This window comes from Desmodus rotundus, chromosome 10, assembly GCF_022682495.2.
Source record: "Desmodus rotundus isolate HL8 chromosome 10, HLdesRot8A.1, whole genome shotgun sequence".
Lineage (NCBI taxonomy): Eukaryota > Metazoa > Chordata > Mammalia > Chiroptera > Phyllostomidae > Desmodus > Desmodus rotundus.
In genome coordinates, this window is record NC_071396.1 from 56,154,320 (window position 1) to 56,176,710 (window position 22,391).

The 22,391-nt window shown below is 35.7% G+C and overlaps 1 protein-coding gene across 3 annotated transcripts in view; it reads left to right on the top strand.

Moving 5' to 3' along the window:
* The window catches only part of RBM27 (RNA binding motif protein 27), a 78,664-nt gene extending 58,356 nt beyond the window's left edge, over positions 1–20,308 (top strand). For 2 of the 3 annotated variants that reach the window (XM_053912513.2, XM_053912514.2), the window contains exons 18-21: positions 457–561; positions 685–876; positions 14,511–14,621; positions 16,529–20,308. In XM_053912513.2, coding sequence (XP_053768488.1) covers positions 457–561; positions 685–876; positions 14,511–14,621; positions 16,529–16,612 — 492 coding nt within the window. In that variant the 3' untranslated portion in view covers positions 16,613–20,308. The remainder of the gene's footprint in view (positions 1–456; positions 562–684; positions 877–14,510; positions 14,622–16,528) is intronic. The other variant, XM_053912515.1, reaches the window with a different exon arrangement.
* The last annotated feature ends 2,083 nt before the right edge of the window (positions 20,309–22,391 follow it).

Here is a 22,391-nt window from a genome sequence, read left to right on the forward strand (position 1 = left end):
TAGAAAAATAATCTCTTACACTCATGTACCTAAAGACTGTCTGTCACCAAAAAGAAAAAGTGTCAATATTTAAGAGTTCATAACAGTTAAGTAACTGTTATGTTTGTACTATTAATGACCTTTTACTACGTAATTTATTTTCCCCCATTGTTTTTTATTTATGATGTTTTATTATGTGAAAATTATTCTCAGCTTCCTCATCTTAGATGACTGTTTTCAAGGTCTGTGTTTTTGGCCATCTTCAGCAGCAATACTGCTTATTGTTTTTACTGAGACCAATATACTCTCTAAGTGTTGTCAGTATTATATCTGTAAAGCTACTTTCTCTAACACACTCATGTTTATTGCATCATCACACTCTTATTTTCCCAAAAGAGATGTATGTCATTTTGTAAGTATAATATTCTGAATAAGATCTTGTAAATAATCTCAGAAATACACTGAATTTTTTCAAAGGCCCAGAAAGAACTATTAGATACTGAATTGGACCTTCACAAGAGGCTGTCCTCAGGAGAAGACACAACAGAATTACGGAAAAAACTCAGTCAGTTACAGGTTGAGGTGAGACTTAAGAGGAGTTACTGACTCACTACATTTAACATCTCAAAAAATAGCTTTCTCTTTTTCTATTTTCCAAGGTTTGGTCTAAAAGTGTATATCCTACCTTTGGTTGTTGTTACTCAGGCTGCACGATTAGGTATCTTACCAGTGGGTCGAGGAAAGACTATGTCATCCCAAGGTCGAGGAAGAGGCCGGGGTCGTGGAGGAAGAGGAAGGGGCTCATTAAATCACATGGTGGTGGATCACCGGCCCAAAACATTGTCAGCCGGGGGACTCATTGAAGAGGAAAAAGAAGACTTACTTCAGCATTACTCAGTAAGTTTTTTAAGTAGCAAATACAAACTCTAAAACCACTGTATTCAGCATTTCCTGGCTGCATTCTGTATAAATGTCAAATGTTCTATAGATTAGAAAAGAAGTTGTAAAAACATGGGTATTAGCAATTTTTTTTTAATGTATTTGAAGGTCAAGAAGTAGCTCATGTTCTGTAATTCCATAATACTCCTCATAAGTGCATTTGCAGTGACAAAGTTGTTCCAAAGCTGTCTTTGATTTTTTTTGTTTGTTTGTTTTAGGGTTATTACATGGTTTACCAGGTTTTCATAGTTAATAAGTGAAAATAATCTGGGATGGAGGCAAAATTCAAAGGAAGAATTTATTAGGATAAGAAACATGTTTAGTTATGTTCTGTATATATGTACAACCATTTACTTTTAAACAAACATGCAGAGATTGGATACAGGTAAAAATCTGTTATTTGCACATAAACAGTATATTGTCTTTCCAACCACTTTATTCATTCATTCAGTAAATATTTATTGTTATTTGTGCTAGATATAGCATTGCATACATGATCTCATTTAATCTTAAATAACCATATAAAGTGCCTGTGAGATCCCATGTGTACAGGTGGGAAAACTAAAGCTTAAATGTAAGTTAACCAAGATCTAACAGCTAAAGGATAGAACCAAGATACAATTGGCTGTTAGCATCAGGACCCCTATTCCTAAGACAACTTTTTAAAGATTTTATTTCTTTTTAGAGAGAGCTGATTGGAGAGTGTTGGGAAAATATATTTAAACCTTTATCTCTGGTTTCTGATATTTTTTGATTTGGAGAAAAACATGGACATGAGAATAAAAACATTGATCGGTTTCCTATCATGTGCACCCCGACTAGGGGGCAGAACTCGAAACCCAGACATGTGATCTGACCAGGAATCGAACCAGCAACCTGTTACTGGGATGACACCCAACCTACTGAGCTACGCTGGTCATGGCTCAGACAACATTTTAAAGAGAAAGCATTTTCAATCTTATTACTATATTTTGCCATGTATAACGCACTCCTGGGCATAATGTGCACCCACATTTTAGCACTGTTTCCCTGTATAATGCACACCCTTATTTTTCCCTCAGAAATTTGGAAAAAAGGAATGTATTATATACATGGTAAAACATGGTAAGCATTAAAGTTTCTTACTAGTTTGGTACCTGTTTCACCCTGACTATTGGAGAATGGTGGGTTAGAAAGTGTCCAGATTTTAGAACCTTTGGGCTGTGGCTTGTTGACTGTTAAGTCAGTTCTTTTTCACTAGTTTGCCTCTTGTTTTCTCTTCATAAAGAGGAGACTAGCTTTAAGTGACTTTGAGGAATAAAAAAGGTAATAGATGCAACACTATAAATGGGGAAGCTGAGTGAATGTTAATTTTTGTCTTTTAGTGTTGAGTGCATAAAATTAAAACCTCCATGCCAAAGAAGTTGGGCATTTAGAGTCAGTGCCAGCTCTGGTGAGGTGATACTGGGTGTTGTAAAGCATAATTTTTATAAATTTGTCTCTATAGAAAGTTCTAGTTATAAAAAGTAGGCAATCATAGGAAGCTGCATGCTCTGTCCTGAGGGTCACTGGAGACTGTATGTAGATGTTTAAGTTTTAACCCAGAAGTCATGTTCATATGGATCTCTTCCCTTCTCTTAAGTAGAATCATTTCAGAGCATCAGTGATAATCAGTTTTTACATGCATGCATTTGATAAGTCTGAAATACAACATTTGGTTTCTGGAAGGGGGCATGGCCAGGCATTTGGGGAAGGAGCAAAGCTGAGGCAATGAGGTAACTTCAAGAAGGAGACACTGCCATTGGTTTTGATGGTGTTTTGTGTTTGGTTTTTTTATTTGTTTGTTTGTTTGTGATAAAGTCTTTATTAGACATTCTTGAGTACTAGAAACACGTTTACCCTAATAACAGATACTTGGGCAGTATAGTGCGCCTTCTTTGAAAGATACAGAAATACATATGCCCCGGTGTCAGTGTAAATAGATGTAGCAGGCTTACAGGGTAACTATTTGAGGTCTTTTATATTCCACAAAGGCTAAGACAAGATGTGTATTTTCAGTATCTTTTTACTGTCGTTAATAATAGTAAAAGGATCATGGAAGATCCCTATCTGTATGAAAGATGATGGATGGGTTTTGGTGAAGTTATTCTGAAGAATGAGGACCTGATTCGGGAGTCCTTCAGTTTATTTTTGTACCCAGCAACCCATTTCTAAGAATTTATCACAAGGGAATTTTAGCATTGTATGCAAATGATATTGGTAAGAATGCTCAGTGTAGCATGCTGTATATTTAGTGAAAAATAAAAATAATCTAAATGCTGATGAGTACGTTGTTGGTATTAAAACATTTTTAAAGAATAGTGACATGAGAAAATTCTTGGGATTAACTTTTTGGCTAAAAAAAAAGTGGCATACCCCCTGGCCAGTGTGGCTCAAGTTGGTTGGTCAAAGTGCATTAAATTGTTAGTTCTGGGTGACAGATTTCAAGTTAGTTTTAAATGTTTTTCCTCCTAAGCACTTTATTTTCCCAGCTTTCCAACTAAACATATATTACTTTTTAAATCAGACATTTTAAACTCACATTTACTTTTAGGTGAAGTGTCAGTGTTTTTATGGTATATTTTAAAACCAAATTTGAGGATATGTGTTAATCTTGGGCTTTTAGATCCCAGGTATGTATATAAAAGTATGTGTAAAATAAAAGTGTACACAAATTTAAAATACCTGAATATTTAATATGCAATGCAAGCTATATATAACATAAAATATATGTAATAATAGATAAATATTTTAATATGTCAGGTCAGCAAACTTTTTTTAAATCTTCACCTGAGGATATATTTATTGATTTTAGAGAGAGAAGAAGGAGGGTAGGGGGAGAGAGAGAGGGAAACCTTGATGTGAGAGAGAAACATCAATCGGCTGCCTCCTGCCCCCACCGTAAACAGGAATCAAACTTGCAATCGAGGTATGTGCCTTGAGCAGGGATCGAACTGGCAACCTGTTGGTGTGCAGGATGATGCTCCAACCAACTGAGCCACTGAGCCAGGGCAGCAGACTTTTTATAAAGAACCAGATTGATCCTACCTCTCCCTTTTCCCTCTTGTTCTTTTTTTTTTTCTTTTAAAAATAAAAGAGCTATTCTTAGCTCACAGCCATTGAAAAAAAAAAGTGCCAGGACACATTTGGCCTGCAGGCTGTAGTTTGCAGATCCCTGATAACATATTATTGTGTTACTTTGTATGTTAAATATTTCCATTTAAAAATATGAAATAGTCCTGGCTGGTGTGGCTCAGTGGATTAAGTGTGGGCTGTGAACCAAAGGGTCACTAGGTTGATTCCCAGTCAGGGCACGTGCCTCGGTTTTCGGGCCAGGTCCCCAGAGGGGGCCATGTGAGAGGCAACCACACATTCATGTTTCTCTCTTTCTCCCTCCCTGCCCCTCTCTCTAAAAATAAATAAGTAAGTAAGTAAATAAATAAATAAATAAATGAAATAACAATATATAATACATAAATAAAATTTTATATATTTATACATTAAAATCAGTGAGTCTAAAAATAACTGAAAGTATTTTTATTTATGTATCTTTCATTTGACCGAGTCTAAGGATATGAAAGATCTTTCTGAAGAATTTCCATTAAATATTTTAATAAAGTTTAGGTCAGAAGCTGAACATTTTAAGTGATAAAAAAGCCTTGCTTAAGGGCACAGACAGGACAAGAGCTAAGGTGCATTTCTTTACCCCTGTTTAAAGAGAGGTTCATCCAACTTCAGCTAAAGTTATTTATACGAGATGCTTGGAAAACTTAACCTGTACTTTGGCATTTTTCAAGCAATGTGCATCAATTTAACTGTAAGATTTTTGAGCTGTGGTACTGTGGTTTAGCTGTTATACTCGGTGATACAGAGTGAAACTTGATTTATTTTTCTTCCTGATTATGAAGGTAATAATACATGTTTCTCAAGATGCATTTGGCTGGAAGCAACACATGACTTGCAAAATATGGATGTTTGTTTGTTTGTTTGTTTGTTTCAAGAAGTCCAGATGTATAGAGTTTCAGGATTGATTAATTCTCAGAAACTCAGCCATACAGATTCTTTTCACATTTTTCCTCTGTTCTTCTAAAATGTTGGCTTTTGTTCTTAGGCCTTTTTCTTCATGGTGTAAGGATGGCTACAGCAACAGCAAACATCATGGCCTCTAATAAGAATATTAAGAGCAGATAAGGAAGAGTACCTTTCTTATGACATTTTTTAAAATAGTGAGAGAAACCTTTCCAGAAAGTATTTCGTTCCCCTTCCTCCCCCCAAAACAACTCCTCTTTTGTGAACTACTGATATTTATTTCCTACTGATGGCTGGTTAGGGTGTTTCTCTCTCTCTCCTTTTTTTTTTTTTTTTTTTTTTACTATTATGAACAATGTTACATATGTCTTACTGGATGTGGCATTTCTGATCATTTGTTATGTGGGACAGACCTCCACATTGCAAGACCTTTAACTCCTTGTCTCCCACCTATTAAATGCCAGTAACTCATGTTCAGTTGGTGTGACAACAAAAGTTTCCCCTTGAGTAACGTTACTGTTCCCAGTTGAGAACCGATCCTTAAGGTTAGTTTGTAGGAGTCAGGTGACTGGAGCAAAATGCATGCATATTTAAAATTTTGGTACAACTTGCCAAATAACTTGCAACAATGTTTTACAAAATTATAATTACAGTGATGTTGGATGAGACTACCTGTTTGTCCATAACCTCAACAGCACTTGGATTTTGTTTTTTCATTTGTCAGTCTTGTGATCGCTGAGTGATGTTTGGCATAGGTTTGGCATTAGTTTGTGATCTGCGAAAATGACTAGTGAGGGGAGTTTCTCTCAGGGTGACTTCTACCTCTAAGGTTCCAAGTACTTCTCAATTACTGCATGTAACTTTTCATTGGTGGTACATAATTGATTTGCTCATGTTTTTACAGATGTTCATGTATTAACACTTTATTTTAATTATTTTATTTTGAGGGGCAATATACATATACAAAGTGTAAAAGAAATAACTGTGTACAGTGGAAAATGATTCCCTTTTACCTCTAATCACTCAGTTTCACTCCGCACAGACAGTTACTGTTATCTGTTTCTCACATGTTTTTTCAAAGATATTCTCTCTATATATGTATTATTTGATCTCTTTTACACAATGGTGGCATGTTACACAGATTTTTGTATTTGCACTTTTCACATAATATATAAATAGAGATTATTCTATACTAGTGCATATGGTTGCTTTAGTCTTTTTAATGGCTGCATCATATTTCATTGCATAGAAGTACCATACTAGGTTTAAATACTGTGTCGATGGACATCTCACATTCTCCCCAATATTTCATTATTTCAAGTCATATTACAGATATGTGTGTGAGAAAACATATACACACATAAATATGCACATATAGAAAAAATATTTATTTTAATGGGTATGTCACATTTTAATAGGGCAGTCCTAAATCTTCTAAAGTATTTTTTAAATAAAATAGCTAATACATGCAAGTAGTTAAAATTCATACATGTAAATAGTTAATAAAAAGTAAAAATAAACACTTTTTGGATACCTTTATAGAAAACTATATAGAAAACTATTCTTTGATATCTTTATAGAAAATTATGAATATAAGAATATATACATAAAGCTCTCACTTTAAAAATTATCAAAATGAGGTCATATTATAAGCACAGGGTTGCATTCTAAACCTTGCTTTTTTAACATAAATAGCTATTTGGTATTTTCTTAAAATTATAAAGATAATACTTAATTTAAAATGTTTATTGAAACAAATTATACAAATTAAAAACATATAGTTCAATGCTTTCTCAGAAGGTATAGTTCCATATACTTGCCCCTCAGGCCAAGAAATAGAACATTCCCAACACCCCAAAAGTACTCTCCTGCTCCCTGCCTGCATCACTATCTTCTTACTTTCTTTATATAGTTAATCTTCATCATTTGTGGACTCCCTATTTGCAGATTCACCTATCCATTAAAATTGATTTGTAATCTCAAAAATCAATACTCAAGGTATTTTGTGGCCATTTTCAGGCATGTTCAAGTGCTGTGAAAATTTGAGTCAACCAATGCACACTGACCCAGTGGACGTCAAATGAGGCAACACTCTGCCTGCTTTCAAGTTCTTGTACTGTAAACGTGTTCTCTCCACGGTCTGCTTAGTGCCATGTTTTTCTCATTTTTGTGCTTTACATTATTGTCTTCAATATTTAAAATGGCCCTACTACAGTTCTGAAGTTCTGTGTGTGTTCGTAAGTTCAAAAAGGCTGAGAAGTGCCTTATGGTGAAGATACGTGTCAAGACAGTCTTTGCTCAGACGTGAGTTATCGTGCTTTTGGCTGTGAGCGCATTGTTAATGAGTCAATAGTATAATATTAAATAAGGTGTCTTTAAGCATAAAGCAAAGTTAACGTATTGATCATTTGAGGAAAATGTTTTGACCAGAGGCTTGTAGGACTTATCCCTCTATTTTCCCTAGGACCAATGTTTCAGTATTTGCTAATTCAGTGCTAGCTCTGAATTTTATATGACTACTACAAATAACAAGAAACAACTGAGCTTTCATTAGCTAAATATGCATTTCTAAAAGATAAAGTATTATTCTGCCTATCTTTAAAAATTTATATAACTAGAATGTACAGTATGGGGGGTTTTGCCTGCTTTTTATTTTATTTTATTTTTCTTTAATTGATTATAGAGAGAAGGGAAGGGAGGGAGAAAGAGAGGAAGAGAAATATCAATGTGAGAGAGAAACATCTTTTGGTTACCTCTTGCATGCGCCTGACTGGGGACCCAACCTGCAACCCAGCTATGGACCCTGACTAGGAATTGAACCTGCAACCCTTGATTTGGAGGACAATGCCCAACCAACTGACCCACACCCAGCCAGGGCTATTTTTTTGTCTAAGGTTTATATTTTTTGAGATTCATTCTTGTTGTTACATGTAATACTATTTTGCCATTTTTATTGCATAATTTTTAGTTGTGTAAATATACAACAATTTCTTTTCCCTTTCTCCTATTGATAGGTATTTGGGTTATTTTCTTATTTATTATTTAATTTGTTGGGATTGGTTTATGACATTGGTTCATAAAATTATGTAGGTTTCAGGTATACAATTCTATAATCATCTGTATGTTGTACTGTGTGTTCACCACCCCAAGTCAAGTCTCCTTCCATCACCATGTATCCTCCCTTTACTGTCTTAAACCTCTTCCCACTTCCCTGTCCCTCTGGTAATCACCACACTGCTATTTGTATCTGTGAGTGGTTTTTTTTTTTTTTTTTTTTTCGTTTTTAGTTTTTGGGGTTTTTTTCTTCACTTTTTTCACCTAGCTGCCCAAACCCACCTTCCCTCTGACAGCTCTGTCTGTTATCTATGAGTCTGTCTCTATTTTGTTTGTTAGTTTATTTTGTTCATTAGATTCCATATATAAGTGAAATCATATGGTATTTGTCTTTCTCTGACTGACATTCCCACCAACAGTGCATGAGGCTTCTCTTTCCCCCACATCCTGGCCAACACTTTTTGTTGATGTATTGATGATAGCCATTCTGACAGGTGTGAGATGATACCTCATTGTGGTTTTAATGTGCATTTCTCTGATGATTCGTGACATTGCACTCCTTTTCATATGTCTATTGGCCATCTGTATGTCCTCTCTAGAGAAGTGTCCATTCAGGACCTTTGCCCATTTTTTAATTGGATTGTTTGTTTTGGGGGTGTTAAGTTATATAAGTCTCATAAATTTTGAGTATTAACCTCTTATCAGAGCTATCTTTGGTGAATAAGTTCCTATTCAGTGGGTTGTCTTTTCATTTTCTTGAGGGTTTTCTTTGCTGTGCAAAATCTTTTTAGTTTGATGTAGTCTCATTTGCTTATTTTTACTTTTTTCCCCTTGTCCAAGGAGATATATCAGAAAAAATACTGCTATGAGAAATGTTCCAGATTTTAGTGCCTATCTTTTCTGTTAGGATTTTTATGTTTTTAAGTTTAACATTTAGTTAAGTCTTTAATTCATTTTGAGTTTATTTTTGTGTACGGTATAAGAAGGTGATCTAGCTCCTTTATTTTTTGTGTGTATCTGTCCAATTTCCCCAGATCCATTTATTGAATAAACTATATTTATTTCATTGTATGTTCGTGCCTTCTCTTTTTTAACTTTATATATTTATTTTATAGAGAGAGAAGAAGGGAGGGAGAAAGAGAGGGAGAGAAACAACAGTTTGTTGCCTCTCTCATACACTCCTCCCTGGGACTGGACCTATAACCCAGGCATGTGCCCTGACTGGGGAATTGAAATGACAGCCCTTCGCTTTGCAGGATGATGCCCAACCAACTGAACCGCACCAGCCAGGGTGGTTCTTGCCTTCTTTATCAAATATTAATGGATCATAAAGGCATGGGTTTATTTCTAGGCTCTCTGTTTTGTTCCATTGATTGGATGTTGGATTTTATCAAAGGCTTTTTCTGCATCTTTTCATAAGATCATGTAATTTTTATTCATCATTTTTATGTGATATATCACATTTATTGATTTATAGATATTCTCCCAACCTTGCATCCCTGGAAATAATCCCACTTGATCATGGTGTATGATTTTTTAAATGTTTTGCTGGATCTGGTTCACTAATACTTTGTTGAGGATGTTAGCATCTATGTTCATCAGGGATATTGGCCTGTAATTTTTTTTTTTTTGTAATGTCTTTATCTAGCTTTGGAATTAGGATAATGCTGGCATATAAAATAAATAGACTCCCAGATTTTGGGAGACTTTTCTCTTGAATATTCTGGAATAGTTTGAGGATAGGTTTTAGTTATTTGAATGTTTGGTTAAATTTATCTGTGAAGCCATCTGGTCCAGGACTATTGTTTGTTGGGAGCTTTTTGATTACTGCTTCGATTTCAGTAGTTGTAATCTGTCTGTTCGGTTTTTCTGTTTTTTCCTGATTTGGTTTTATAATATTGTATGTCTCTAGGAATTTATCCATTTCCTTCAGATTGTCTAATTTGTTGGCATGTAGTTGTTCTTATTCTTACAATCCTTTGAATTTCTGGGTGTCAGTCCTCTTTGATTTTTGATTTTATTTATTTGGGTCCCTTTTTTTTCTTAATGATTCTTCATTTCAGATATTATGTTCTTCATTTCTGTTTTTTCTTATGTGTTCCATGTCTTTTTCTCATACTGTTGTTGCTCTCACTAAGTTCCTTGAGCATCCTTATAAACATTTCTTTGAACTCTGTATCTGATCAATTTGCTTGCCTCCATTTCATGTAGCTCTTTTTGGAGATTTCTCATGTTCTTTCATTTGGGGAATTTTTCTTTGTCTCCCTATTTTGGCTGCCTCTTTGTGTTTGTTTCTGTGTATTAGTTACATCTGTTATAACTTCTGGTCCTGGTAGAGAGGCCTTATGTAGTGGGTGTCCTGTAGGACCCAGTGGCACAGTTTCCTTGGTCACCTGAGTTGAGTACTCCAAGAATGCTTCTTGTGTGGGTTCTGTAGGCCTTCTTGTTGTAATTGAGTTTTTATTGCTCTTGGCCCATTCTTGTGTGGTTTCGCCCCTCAGACTGGCTGACTGTGAGGATCAACCCTGAGTACAGTCTATGAGCTGCTATGCAGGTGCTGACCACATGAAGCAGAATTTGCCTTGCGGGGGGGGTGGGGAAGGGGGGGGTCTGATGCCTGCTGAGATTTCCCTTTAAATACACTGCTTATGAAGCGAATCAGATCTTACTCTGATGTTGTCTGAAGCTGGCCACTAAGTGTATTGGTTCTGGACCCTCTTGGGAGGAACTCTGGTGCATGCCAGTGTGAGACACTGCTTGTGGCTGGCCCTGGGCAACCAGTTTAGAGCTACAAACCAATCCATAGTTTGTGGCTGCCTCTGCTGGGCCTGGTGTATCTAGGAAGGACCACGCTGCACACCAAGGCCGGCTTTTCCCAATACTGGGCCCAGGGGCAGGTCAGCAAAAGTCCCAAGGCACCCATTGAAAGAGCCTATGGTGATACAAAAGTTGTATGAGGTAGGTTCTCAGTGAATCACCAGGTAGGGGTGATTGGTGTTCACCAGATCTGATACAGGTTTAAACTCAGTTTCAGTGTTGCATCTGAGGCCATTTATCAAATGTCCCAGAGTATACCAAGTTGAGCTGCCACCTGCTGGGTGCTCGCATACCTTTGTGGTAGGGTGGAGTATCAGGGAGTTGTCCTGGTGAGGCCAGCAGAGTTTATCAGGCTCAAACAGACCAAGATTTGTCTGTTTGAAGGGAGGGCTCTGCACCTGTTGATCATGTGAGGGGAAAATTGCCCCCGTCCTAGAGCTCCACAACTCAGTGTCCCAGATTGTCACAAGACCCAGATCTCAGCTGGGTGGGGCCACATGGAGTTCAGAGAATGGGGCTAATGGATCTGCCTGGAGGTGCCAGTCAGGTTTACAGGGAAGTGGGGGCAATGGCCCCCTCCCCAAAGCCATGCCTCAGTCACTGACACACCCCTGGAGTCCTCCCAGACCTCTACCACCAGCAGCTGACACCTCTGTAGTAGCAAGCTCTGCAGGGTAGGGCAACAGGGAGTTGAGTACGGGACTATTGCACTGCCCCAGGCTGATGCCGAATGTGGGGGAGTGCTGCACCCAAGAAAAATGGTGTCTGCAGTGTGGGAGAGGGACTACGCACAGTGATCCTGGTGGCTGTCCCTTCAGCTTTCCCCAGAGCCACAAACCCCAGTCTTCCCTCATGCAATTCTAATCTGCTCTGCCCTCCCTCCACCAGAGACCAGGATGGGTGGCCGTGATTTCGTGTGCATTTTGTGGTGGCCCTTTAAGAGGATGCCTTTGTTTCTAGAATCCCTGCTGCTTTTCACAGCCAGATGTCAAGTGCCTTTTCCCAGATCTGGTATTCTGGACTGGGGAGCCTGATTTGGGGTTAAGACCCCACACTTCTCAGGGAGAGTATTTGCAGCTGAGATATCACTCTGGAATCTCAGCTGCTTCCCATGGGAGTGCCCTTCCTTCCAGTCTCCCTGTGGCTTCTTCTGTAATTTCTTGGTTATAAGACTTCTCTTCAGCTAATCCTTGGTTGGTTATTCAGTTTGCTTGCTTTGTATTTCAGTTGTAATTCGTTCGGTCCTGGGAGGTGAATGTAACATCTTCCTACTCTGCCACCATCTTGGGCTGGTGCCGCTGATCTCACTTTATTTTTATAAATGATGTTGCTGTGAACATTTTTATAGAAGTCATTTAGTATATATGCATACACATTTCTGTTGGATGTACGTGGAATTGTTGAGTGAACCATGTGAATTTTATTAGATTCCCACTGGTAGTGTGTGAGAGTTCCTGACGTAGCATTATTAAAATGCAGTTGATCCTTGAACACCACCAGAGTTAGGGGTGCCGACCACCCACACAGTTGACAAAATCCTTGTATGATTTAGATTGACCTTCTGAATACTTGGATTCCCAGTCATGGATTGAAAATAAAATTGACCCTTGAAATCTGGGAATAAATGGACTGTGCAGTTCAAACCTGAGTTGTTCTAGGGTCAACTGTACATCTGTTTTCTAATTATTAATCTAAATTGTTATACAGTGGGATTTTATATTTTTGGTTTCTGGCTACATACAAACTAAATTTTTCATTCTTTATTAATATACAGGGTGGAACAAAAGTAGGTTTACAATTGTGGGTGCATGAAACACAGAGGTTATTCTTGTATTATTTATTTGTATTACAACTGTAAACCTACTTTTGCCCACTCCATGTATGCAGTATATTTAATATCATAAAGTTCCTTTTGGAGAACAGAGCTGTTACTCTCTTTGGCAGGCCACATAATTAATATAGGTTAAAAATCTATATATTATTCTGATTATAAATTAACAAATAACAGATAAGGCCTAAGGATCTAATGATAGTTGATAACAATGTACTGTATAATTGAAATTGGTTAAGAGAGAACTTAAATGTTCTCACCAAAACAACAGTTTAAAAACATAGGTAAATATATGAGGTGATGCATGTGTAATTAACTTTATGGAGGGAATTCTTTCCCAATTTATATATCAGATCATCATGTTGTATTAAGTATCTTAACAGTTTTGTCACTTAGGCTTCAATAAAACTGGAAAGAAGAATTCAGATAACACAAAAATAAACAAAACAAACTAAAACAGTCTCTCTATAGTTGGGCCATTTATTAAAAGGTTAGGGTAAGGAATAAGGGTTGTCTGTTAATACACATTAACCTGATTTTTTATCCCCCAGGTTATCAAGATATAATGGACATATTATTAATTTGTATGTATTAGTTTAAGATGTATGACATCATGATTTGACATATATATAATTGTGAAGGGATTACTAAAATACATTTAGTTAACATCCATCACCTCACATAGTTATTTCTTGTGATGAAAATTTTTAAAATCTACTCTCTTAGCAGCTGATTTTTAAAAGATGGTAGATGTGTATTTGGATAGGGCCATTTTGATACATTAGTTCTGTATGTCCCACAAGTCAAATGTTTGGTGTCAGATTATAAACAGTCAACCCCCACAAGGAATAATGGGAATTTTTCCTTAGATCACAGACCAGTACCTATGCAGAGAGTAATTAACTGGTCATGCGTCTGGCCTACTGTACACTATTGCAATGCAATGAGTGTTGTGTGGAAACATTAGGTAAAGCTTAACATTAAGCTTTGTTTCATGAAACTTAACATTTATTTTAGAAAAGCTACAGTGAAACCCCAAATTTAAAAGAACCCCTTTGATCACATTTTTAGGACTAAACCAAGAATTGGGGGTACTCTACACTCCAGCATGGTTAATAGAACATTGTAGGAATGACCAAGCTTTCCCTTACATGATGAAACTTTGGGGCCCTATTCTTTTGTCTTTGTTGTTTTGTCTCTAAAATTCAACTTTTGCTTTCTCTTATTATTGGAATTTGCTGGGAAGGGGAAAAAATGTTTATACCGTAGTACTGAGGAATAATTTGAAGCAGAGCAGGTTTACTTTGAGTTAGGATATTATGTGTTTAACATTTGTTGAGTGTGTAGATGAGCTGGGGAGTACTTATCATAGTTGTATGGCATTTCAGTACAGGAAATGGGAGTAGTTTTGTCAAATATGGGTGGGGCTGTAAGAGATGTCGTATGATGAATAAACAGTTTTTAAAAAAAAATAATTACTTAAATTTTTAAGGTTTCAGTCTAAGTTATGTAGATTATCAAAGCCAAAGGCCAATAATTGTATTAAGACAGTATTTGTTGTCCTTATGATCACTTCTCTTAAGTAATTTATTATCCAACCAAGATGGATTTTATTTACATGACAGAGAAATAAATCATGGATTATCCTGGGCAAATCAGAACATATGATCCACTAATTAAAAGGGGCTTCATTTTTTTTTTAGCTCGCATTAGAGATTGTTGGTAGATCCACTTGAACAGATTTTTCTCCCCATCAGTTGTACTTGTTAAGTATCACACAGTTTGAAGAAATAATTACTAAATGTAAGTACAAACTTTTGTGTTTTTTTAAAATCTATTTTAGGCTGCAAACCAAGGGTCAAAATTCAAAGACCGTCGGCTACAAATACCATGGCACAAGGCCAAAGTGCCTTCTGTATCCACTGAGACTGAGGAAGAAGAAGTTAAGGAGGAGGTAATATAATGATTGAAAATAAGAGTTGGGGGAAAAAAGAAAGAAAAGTTGAATAGATTGTATCCCAATTATATATTTTTCTTGACTTTAATGTAAATGGTATAAAAAATAATGTTGATTTTTTTAAAACAAATTACAGCTTTTTAATTTTTTTAAAGATTTTATTTTTTTACCATATGATCTCACCTTCAACTGGAACATAATAAATAGAAGAAAAAAGCAAACAAAATATAACCAGAGACAATGAAGTTAAGAACAATCTTAACAATAGCCAGGGGGGAGTGGGGAGGGGACAGTGGGAAGAGGGGATTACAGGAACCACTATAAAGGACACATGGACAAAATCCAAGGGGGAGGGTGGAGGTGAGGGAGGGAGGTGGGTTTGGCTGGGGTGGGGTGGAGGGATGGGGAGAAAAGGCATACAACTGTAATTGAATACCAATAAAAAATTTTTAAAAAGATTTTATTTGTTTTTAGAGAGAGGGGGAAGAGAAGGAGAAAGAGAGGGAGAAAAACAACAATGTGTGGTTGCCTCTCGCACACCCAGTACTGGGGGGCTTGGCCCACAACCCAGGCATGTGTCCTGACTGGAAATCAAACTGGTGACCCTTTGGTTCATAGCCTGTGCTCAATCCACTGAACTACACCAGCCAGGGCTGAATTCTTTCTTGAATGCAGTTAAGACTAGTTTAGAAGTTTATTAAAGTAGCAACAGGTATAGAAATATAAAAAGCTCTTTGGGTGATTATGTTCTGGTATAAGGGAGACTGTTCCTTTTTATTTGCATTTATTTGGACTCTATATGTATTTTTATTCTGGCAAATGAGGACGTGGATTATATGAACAGATTAAATTTTACCTGGTAGTTTTAGCTTTTTGTTTTTTCAGGTTGCATAAGTAATAGATTTTATTTTATTTCATCTATGTATAACTGATTGAAACAACAGTGTAAGAAAGTAAGACGTACCAGGGAAAACTAGGAAATTCAAGGATTTAAATAATACAAGTATTAAATAATCAGCTTCTTAAAGTATATGAGAATTGATTTTGCTTTTTTACGCCCATATTTCTCATTAGTTTATTAAAATGGACACTCAGCCAGCATTACAAATTAATCCTGATGCATGACAGTTTTGGTTTAAAAGATATCTAGCATTTATGGTTGATCAAGAGTCTTTTAACCATACAGGTAATTTTATGTAACAAAAGCAGAAACATTTCCTGTGTTTAAAAAAAAAAAAAAAAGAAGAAACATCTTGATATTTGGGGAATATTTGTAGCTACTTGTACTTTGTGTAGCATTTTACATTTTTATGTAAGATTTGGAGTGTCACTGTCACTGTCATGAGGAAGACAGTATATTCTCCCCTCATAAATAATTAAAGGAAAAGTTTAGGAGTTTGAATGGCCACTTACTTGCCTCATTTTTAAGTTATTGGAATAAAAGTAAATTAACTTTATCAAAAACATGGGCATTTTTACTTTTATTTTCTCTATTAAATGTTCATATATTATTTACTTTATTGTTCTGATGGTATTAGAATAGAAATCCTATTCTAATTCTATTACCTATTAAAACTAAGCAAAGTTAACAGGGGAGAATATATACACAGGGTGGGACAAAATAGCTTTACAGTTGTGAGTACGTAAAACAGTTTACTCTTGTATTATTATTTATTAATTATTATATTATTTTTCATATGAACAACTGTAAACCTACTCTTGCTCTAACCTATACATTTAAAAAAATGTTTGGGGGCTTTGTTTTGGTTTTTTTTTTTTTGTCCTAAAAGATACTTGTAAATCCTGCCTGAGCTTTACATTTAATCTATTTGTCCTTTATTCTAAAAGGTATTTTATTTAACTTCCTTGTACCACTAAGCAGATTTTACCCTCTCTTTCTCCAGGAAACAGAAACCTCAGATTTGTTTTTGCCTGATGATGACGACGAAGATGAAGATGAATATGAGTCTCGTTCATGGCGAAGATGAAATCTGAAGCAAGCTGTATAATTTTTAGGAATATTGTTTAGAAGAACAACTTTTTAAATTTATTTAAAGAAGTCAATGAGCCAAAATTTTTTTTTATTTTTCTTTTCAAAACAGTAGATTTAAGGACAGCAAGTTTGCTATTTAAACACATCTCATAACTGTTCATGATATTAAAGCACCAAAGGCCTAGTGACTTTTATGCAGTTGTGAAGATCCACAGAAATGACATGGATAATCTCTAGAGCCTTATTTTCCACACCATCTGTTTTTGTTGCTATTGGTGTTGGATTATGATGTAAATGACAGGGTGTTCAGAAATCTTATTTTGGATTATAATCTGCTGATAAAATTTCATTAAATGTCAAAGTTGCCTGGAATCTCTTAACTCTTAGCTATTATGGAAGGGTCGTCAGACAATAGGAGACATTTGTAATTAAAATACCCTTTGGCTTTCAAGAGTTCTCTTGGAAGAAAAGTAAATTTATTTTATTTTTTACTGAGGAAGAGCCCAGTTTGTATTCAGTCTAAATTTTTTTGGGGGGGAGGTTATATGCAGTAGTAAGTCCTATTTTAGTGTGAAGCATAACAAACTCTGTGTTCTTAAATGCTGTGAGGTGATGGGAGCTAGATCCGTAGTATTTTCATTCTGTCATTATAGTAACTCTCCTGGACTTCTGTTGCTGCTGATCCTTAATTTGCTTTGAAATTAGTGAGCATTGGTTCATTTTTTTTTAACATTTTCAGAATATAAAATATTTTCACCTATTGCCCCTTTCTGTTCCCCATTTTCTTTCTCCTACCTTTTTATTAATAGGCCTGACTTACCCATTATTGAGATAAGTGATTCTTTTAGGCCACCAAAAGTCAACCCCCAATAAAAAGTTTAAACCAGCACCTTGATAAATAAGTGTTTTGATGAGAATAATGAAAGAATTTACAGGGGAGAGTCAGTCACAGATTTTTTTTTTTAATGCTTTAGTTTAGTTAATAGTTATACAAAAGGGTTAAAAAGTACCTGAAATTCTTTTCCTAAATTTAAACCATGGTGGTGAGGTGACGGGGTGGGTTGGGGGTGGGGTGGGGTAGGGGGATGGGTATGCTAGTAATAAATGGGAGTCATAACTTGACTTTGATCAGATGACCTTATTTTTTGATAATTTTGTAGCTTGTTGCTATCCATGAACATACGCATCCTTCAGTAGACAGTTTCCTTCACTGTGTGCATTTTTACTGTACACTATATAGAATATCTGTTAAGTAAAATATATGTAAATTCATGTCCTTGTGTTCTGAATGTTAGATGGAAAAGCAGAGGAGCAACACTACACTGTATTGACCCCTGGGGAAATAAATGATTAATGTACATAGGATGTCACTTTTTCAAGGATATACACATTTATGTTTTTATATATGTGTGGTGTGAAAATTTGAAACTTCCTGTTGGCTTCAGAAGGTTCTTGGTGATCACTATACCAAGGATTTTGTTTCTTGAGGTAAAGACTATTTCTCAAAATAGAAACTATTCATTAAGAAACTTAAAACCATCAGAACTCTAGATTTACTTAGCTACAAGAAGTTAAATCTCACATTCTGATTATCTTTCCTCATTTTCCTGGAATGATGTGTCAAACCAGGATCATATTTATGTTCATGTAACTTCCCCTTCATATTGTAATAACAAGGACTTCCTCTTCCTAGGTAGTTGTTATATTTCTGATAACACTGAAACTAAAATAAGCTTATAAAAGAATGAAAAACATTACAATGGGGTACCCAGAATAAGCAATCTTGCTCCTTCCTCCTCCATCATCTCTAATGAAATTTTCTTGATGTCCGTGGCTCAGTGGGTATATATTTTGAAAGATGCATTGTGGTGAATATTTTGAGTCCTGACAGTTTAAACGTGATAGAGGGAACAAAGGATTTATATATTTTTTGTACAAAGTTTTTTCTTAAACTGTATAATTTTGTAAATAATTTGTTTGGTTCTTTTGTGTACTAAAACTACCAGCGTATAGATTTCAATAAGAATTGTTGTATTTTTGTATTTGAAACTGAAAATTGCAGTAAATTAATGGAGCTGTAAGAAAATTTTCAGTAGACTGACAGTTCAACAGAATAAGATTCCTTTTCATGTGATTTTTTTAACCTCAAAATTGGTATCTTACTACACTCTGTACAGGGAGAATTGAGGGTATGTTTGCCTTTCCAGTTCTTGGGGGAGTGGTAGTGAAACAGAATGGTGTTCAAGTGAAGAATAGATACTTTTCCAGTAAGATTTGAGACCCTTTGTATAAAACTTCTTTTTCAATATACTTATATAGTACTGATATACTTTTAAAATGTTACAAGATTCTAAAACATCTTTGACTCTTAAAAATGAATTCAAAATATGTGTTCAATATAACATTAAAAAATTTAAGTTAATGTTAGCATAAGGTAGCTGAATATATTTTTTTTCCTTTAGGATTTTCGATTCCCAACCTGAAGCCCCCAACTGTTAGAATTTCTCCTAAAAGTGACCGTGACTTGTTTTTTTGGCGTCTTCAGTTGCAGAGATAACACATACCATCCAAGGCAACCTCTATTCTTTTTAATGTGTATGACATCTTTCTAAGTAGCTGATGACCAGCCTGCTTAGGCCAGCCAGCTGATTGACCAACGGATTGCTGCCCAAGCTTAAAAAGGGAACCCCAGGGAATGCAAAATTTCCCTCAATTTCTTCAGGTTGTAACTGTGGGAGAACGTCACTAGCTAAGATGATAAACCAGAAAACAGTCTTGTTAGGATGAAAAGGTCCTAGTGATGGATCATTTTTGCAAAAAGAAGGGGAAAAAATCATGTGAAAAGGAATAGTGGTTTCTCTTTATGTATAGTATGCCTGTATTATAGTTTTTACCAAATTGTGAACTTGTGTAATAGTATAATAGGAGATATTGTTGAATTTCTAACTGTTTATACATTTAAATTCATATATGTAATGTTTGTTTTATCAATTACAATCTGAATTTCTAAGAAGCATGTTGACTTTTGCAATAAAGATGCAATATGGAATGGTTCACAATTGGAAAAAAAAAAGAGAAAAAAAGATAAAAGTATTACGAATTTAAAAGAATTTGGAAAATTTATGAACCATTCCAAAAATTACAACAATCACCAAAAAAGCTGTAATTCTGGCTTGTTCTGGAAAGAAAGAAAATGTGTGTGTGTGCTTGCTTGTGTGTGAGTGTGAGTGAGTAGTAGATATGTATGTGTGTTTTATGTTGGGTTTGTGTACATGAAAGAATGCCACTCTGTGAATTTGGGCACTGAAGTCTCTGGCTATGAAATATTCAGTAGAATAACTCCCTCAGCAGGGTGGTCTTGGAAATGAAAGAGAAGGGGATTAAAAGTATTACTTGTAAGTGAGCTTTGATAGCCATATTTCTTTGTTCAGGACGAGTCTTAGTATCCCAGATATAAAGCACAAGCAATTTTATAAAAGCCATTTGTTATCTTGAGGATATTCAAGATGCTTGCCAACGGTATAGGAAGGATGTTTTTCTGAAGCAGACTAGAGAGATAAGAAAGAACACCTTGAAGAGATGACCTCTAATTGTGGTGGAGACTTGTAAGGAATGACAGAGAAGGAAGTGATCGGACACTCTAAGGACTGGGAGGTGATGAGAAATGGAGTGTATCGCTCGGGCTCATGGTTTCTCATTTTAAAAATTACTTTCCTTACAAAATTGCCCTTTAAATGATTATTCATTGTCTAAGAAGAGTCAATCTGTAAGTCTCATCCAGGAAAATACTAAAGAATGGGAATAAATTCCATTTTCAGTCTTTTCAAATAAACAGATTGCATCTGTATTTTATGAATTAGGTAAGTAGTAAATAAGCTCTGTGACCATTTGTTTTGAATAGATGATAATTCTATATATGTTTATAATAAACATTAGTTATGGGAATTTTAGTAGGGACAAACATAATTCTGAACATAGTTATTTCTATGTAACAGTAAGTCAAATATTTTACTAAAATGGACCCTTCATTAAAATACTGGTTTTATGTGTTTTTTTTTTAAACTGATTTTCATGTACATTATTCTAAAGCCAAGGGTAGATTTTGAATCATGAGCCCCAGTATGCTATCTAGTCTAGATCTAATTATGTTTCAGTAAATGGAGGCTAGGAGCATTTATGTCAACACTTGGGATCGCTTTAGATGGCAGAGTCAGGGTTGCTTACACCAGCACATGTGCCGTTTTTGAGGGGCCAGTGACCACCAACTCAAAACTGTAAGGCTGTCAACTGCCGGTGCATGTGTTATGAATCACCCTCATTTATGCTAAATTGATTTTACGGCCAGGTGATCTCCTTTCTATAGGGTCATCTACCATTTGGCCTCATACCTGGTTCTGCAGTCAACTTTAGGTTAACTAAACCATCCCAGCATTCTGATAGGTGACTTGATACAGGTAAAATTAAGGTCAGAATAGTATTTGGGGACTGTTGCAAGGTATTTGCAGTTTGAATATATTCTTCTTTTAGACTGCTTCTGCAAACTTTAACTTTTGACAGTGGTGGTCATTGAGCGTGATAAACATTGCTGTTAACTTCATTTTTTTGTATTGATGTTATCTTTATTTTTGTGAAAGAGGAGGAGTCAGGGAAGAAGGCCCTATCTAATCTCAGAGCCTGTTAGCTTGTTGTCCATGAACATAAGCCTGTGTTTCCTGTATCACTTCATAGAATTCTCATAGTTTGATATAGTTGTCCATTACTAATTAAAATAATAGAGTTATTTTTTATATTGGGCTACTGGTTCAGTATTTGATTGCTCCAAATTGTTTACTTTATGCTTTGTCAGGGAGTCCAGGTGTGGAAACATGCCTTCTTAGTTGCTCAGGCCTGTTCCTGTTAAAAACTTCATAAAAGTGAATGTCTTGTTAACAGTTATCTAAAGTCCTTGTGAGTCCATCTTTTCCAAGTTTGCCCCAAAGGGCTATTAGTGTGAGATATTGATACATTTCTCTCAATTTTAAAGTTAAATTAGATAATAAGGACTAATAGAGGCCTTGCCCAATTCTTTTGGTTTCTTGAGGATGATTTGTCCTCAAGGTTGAGGCTGTGCACATGATTAGTTTGAGCTCTTAGACCAAACACTGCCTGTTTATCTGTGTAAACATTTGTTCCTGTATAAACTGTTGAGTCCTGGTTCTGGAACCACCCTCCAAGAAAAGGTTTATTTATTGTAGGATTCAAGTTTTTAACATTTAGAGCCTGTAGGGGGCTCTAGGAGGCAAAATATAGTCAGCCTTAGAGCAATGACAATCTTCTTTGACAGCAACTCGGTGGAAAACATTTTCCATTGCAATCCAACATACACATACGCTCCCAAACCAAAGTTTAACTAAACAATACCCTGGCTACTCAATATGCACCTAAAGTACTTTATTCTTGTCAGGACCCACTATTTGGCTTTCAAAAGTGCAGGTTAGGAAACACTAGCCTATTGAGGTACAGGGTGAATTAGCATTTTAAATCATTCTCTTCCTTGCTGTGATAATCAACTCAAAATACTATTTTGAGTATAAAATGATGTAATTTAACATTATTTTGTTTGGGAAAGTAGTCTAGAGTCTGAAATTAAAGGTGGAAATGTAAACATCAATGTCGATTGATGTTCTTGAACCTGAAGTTACTCTATAGTTTTTTTAATTTTTAAGGTGGACAACTGTGAGTGACTTTAAACTTGCCTGCACTTCTATATTTTTGTCCTTATTTGTCCTGGGAAG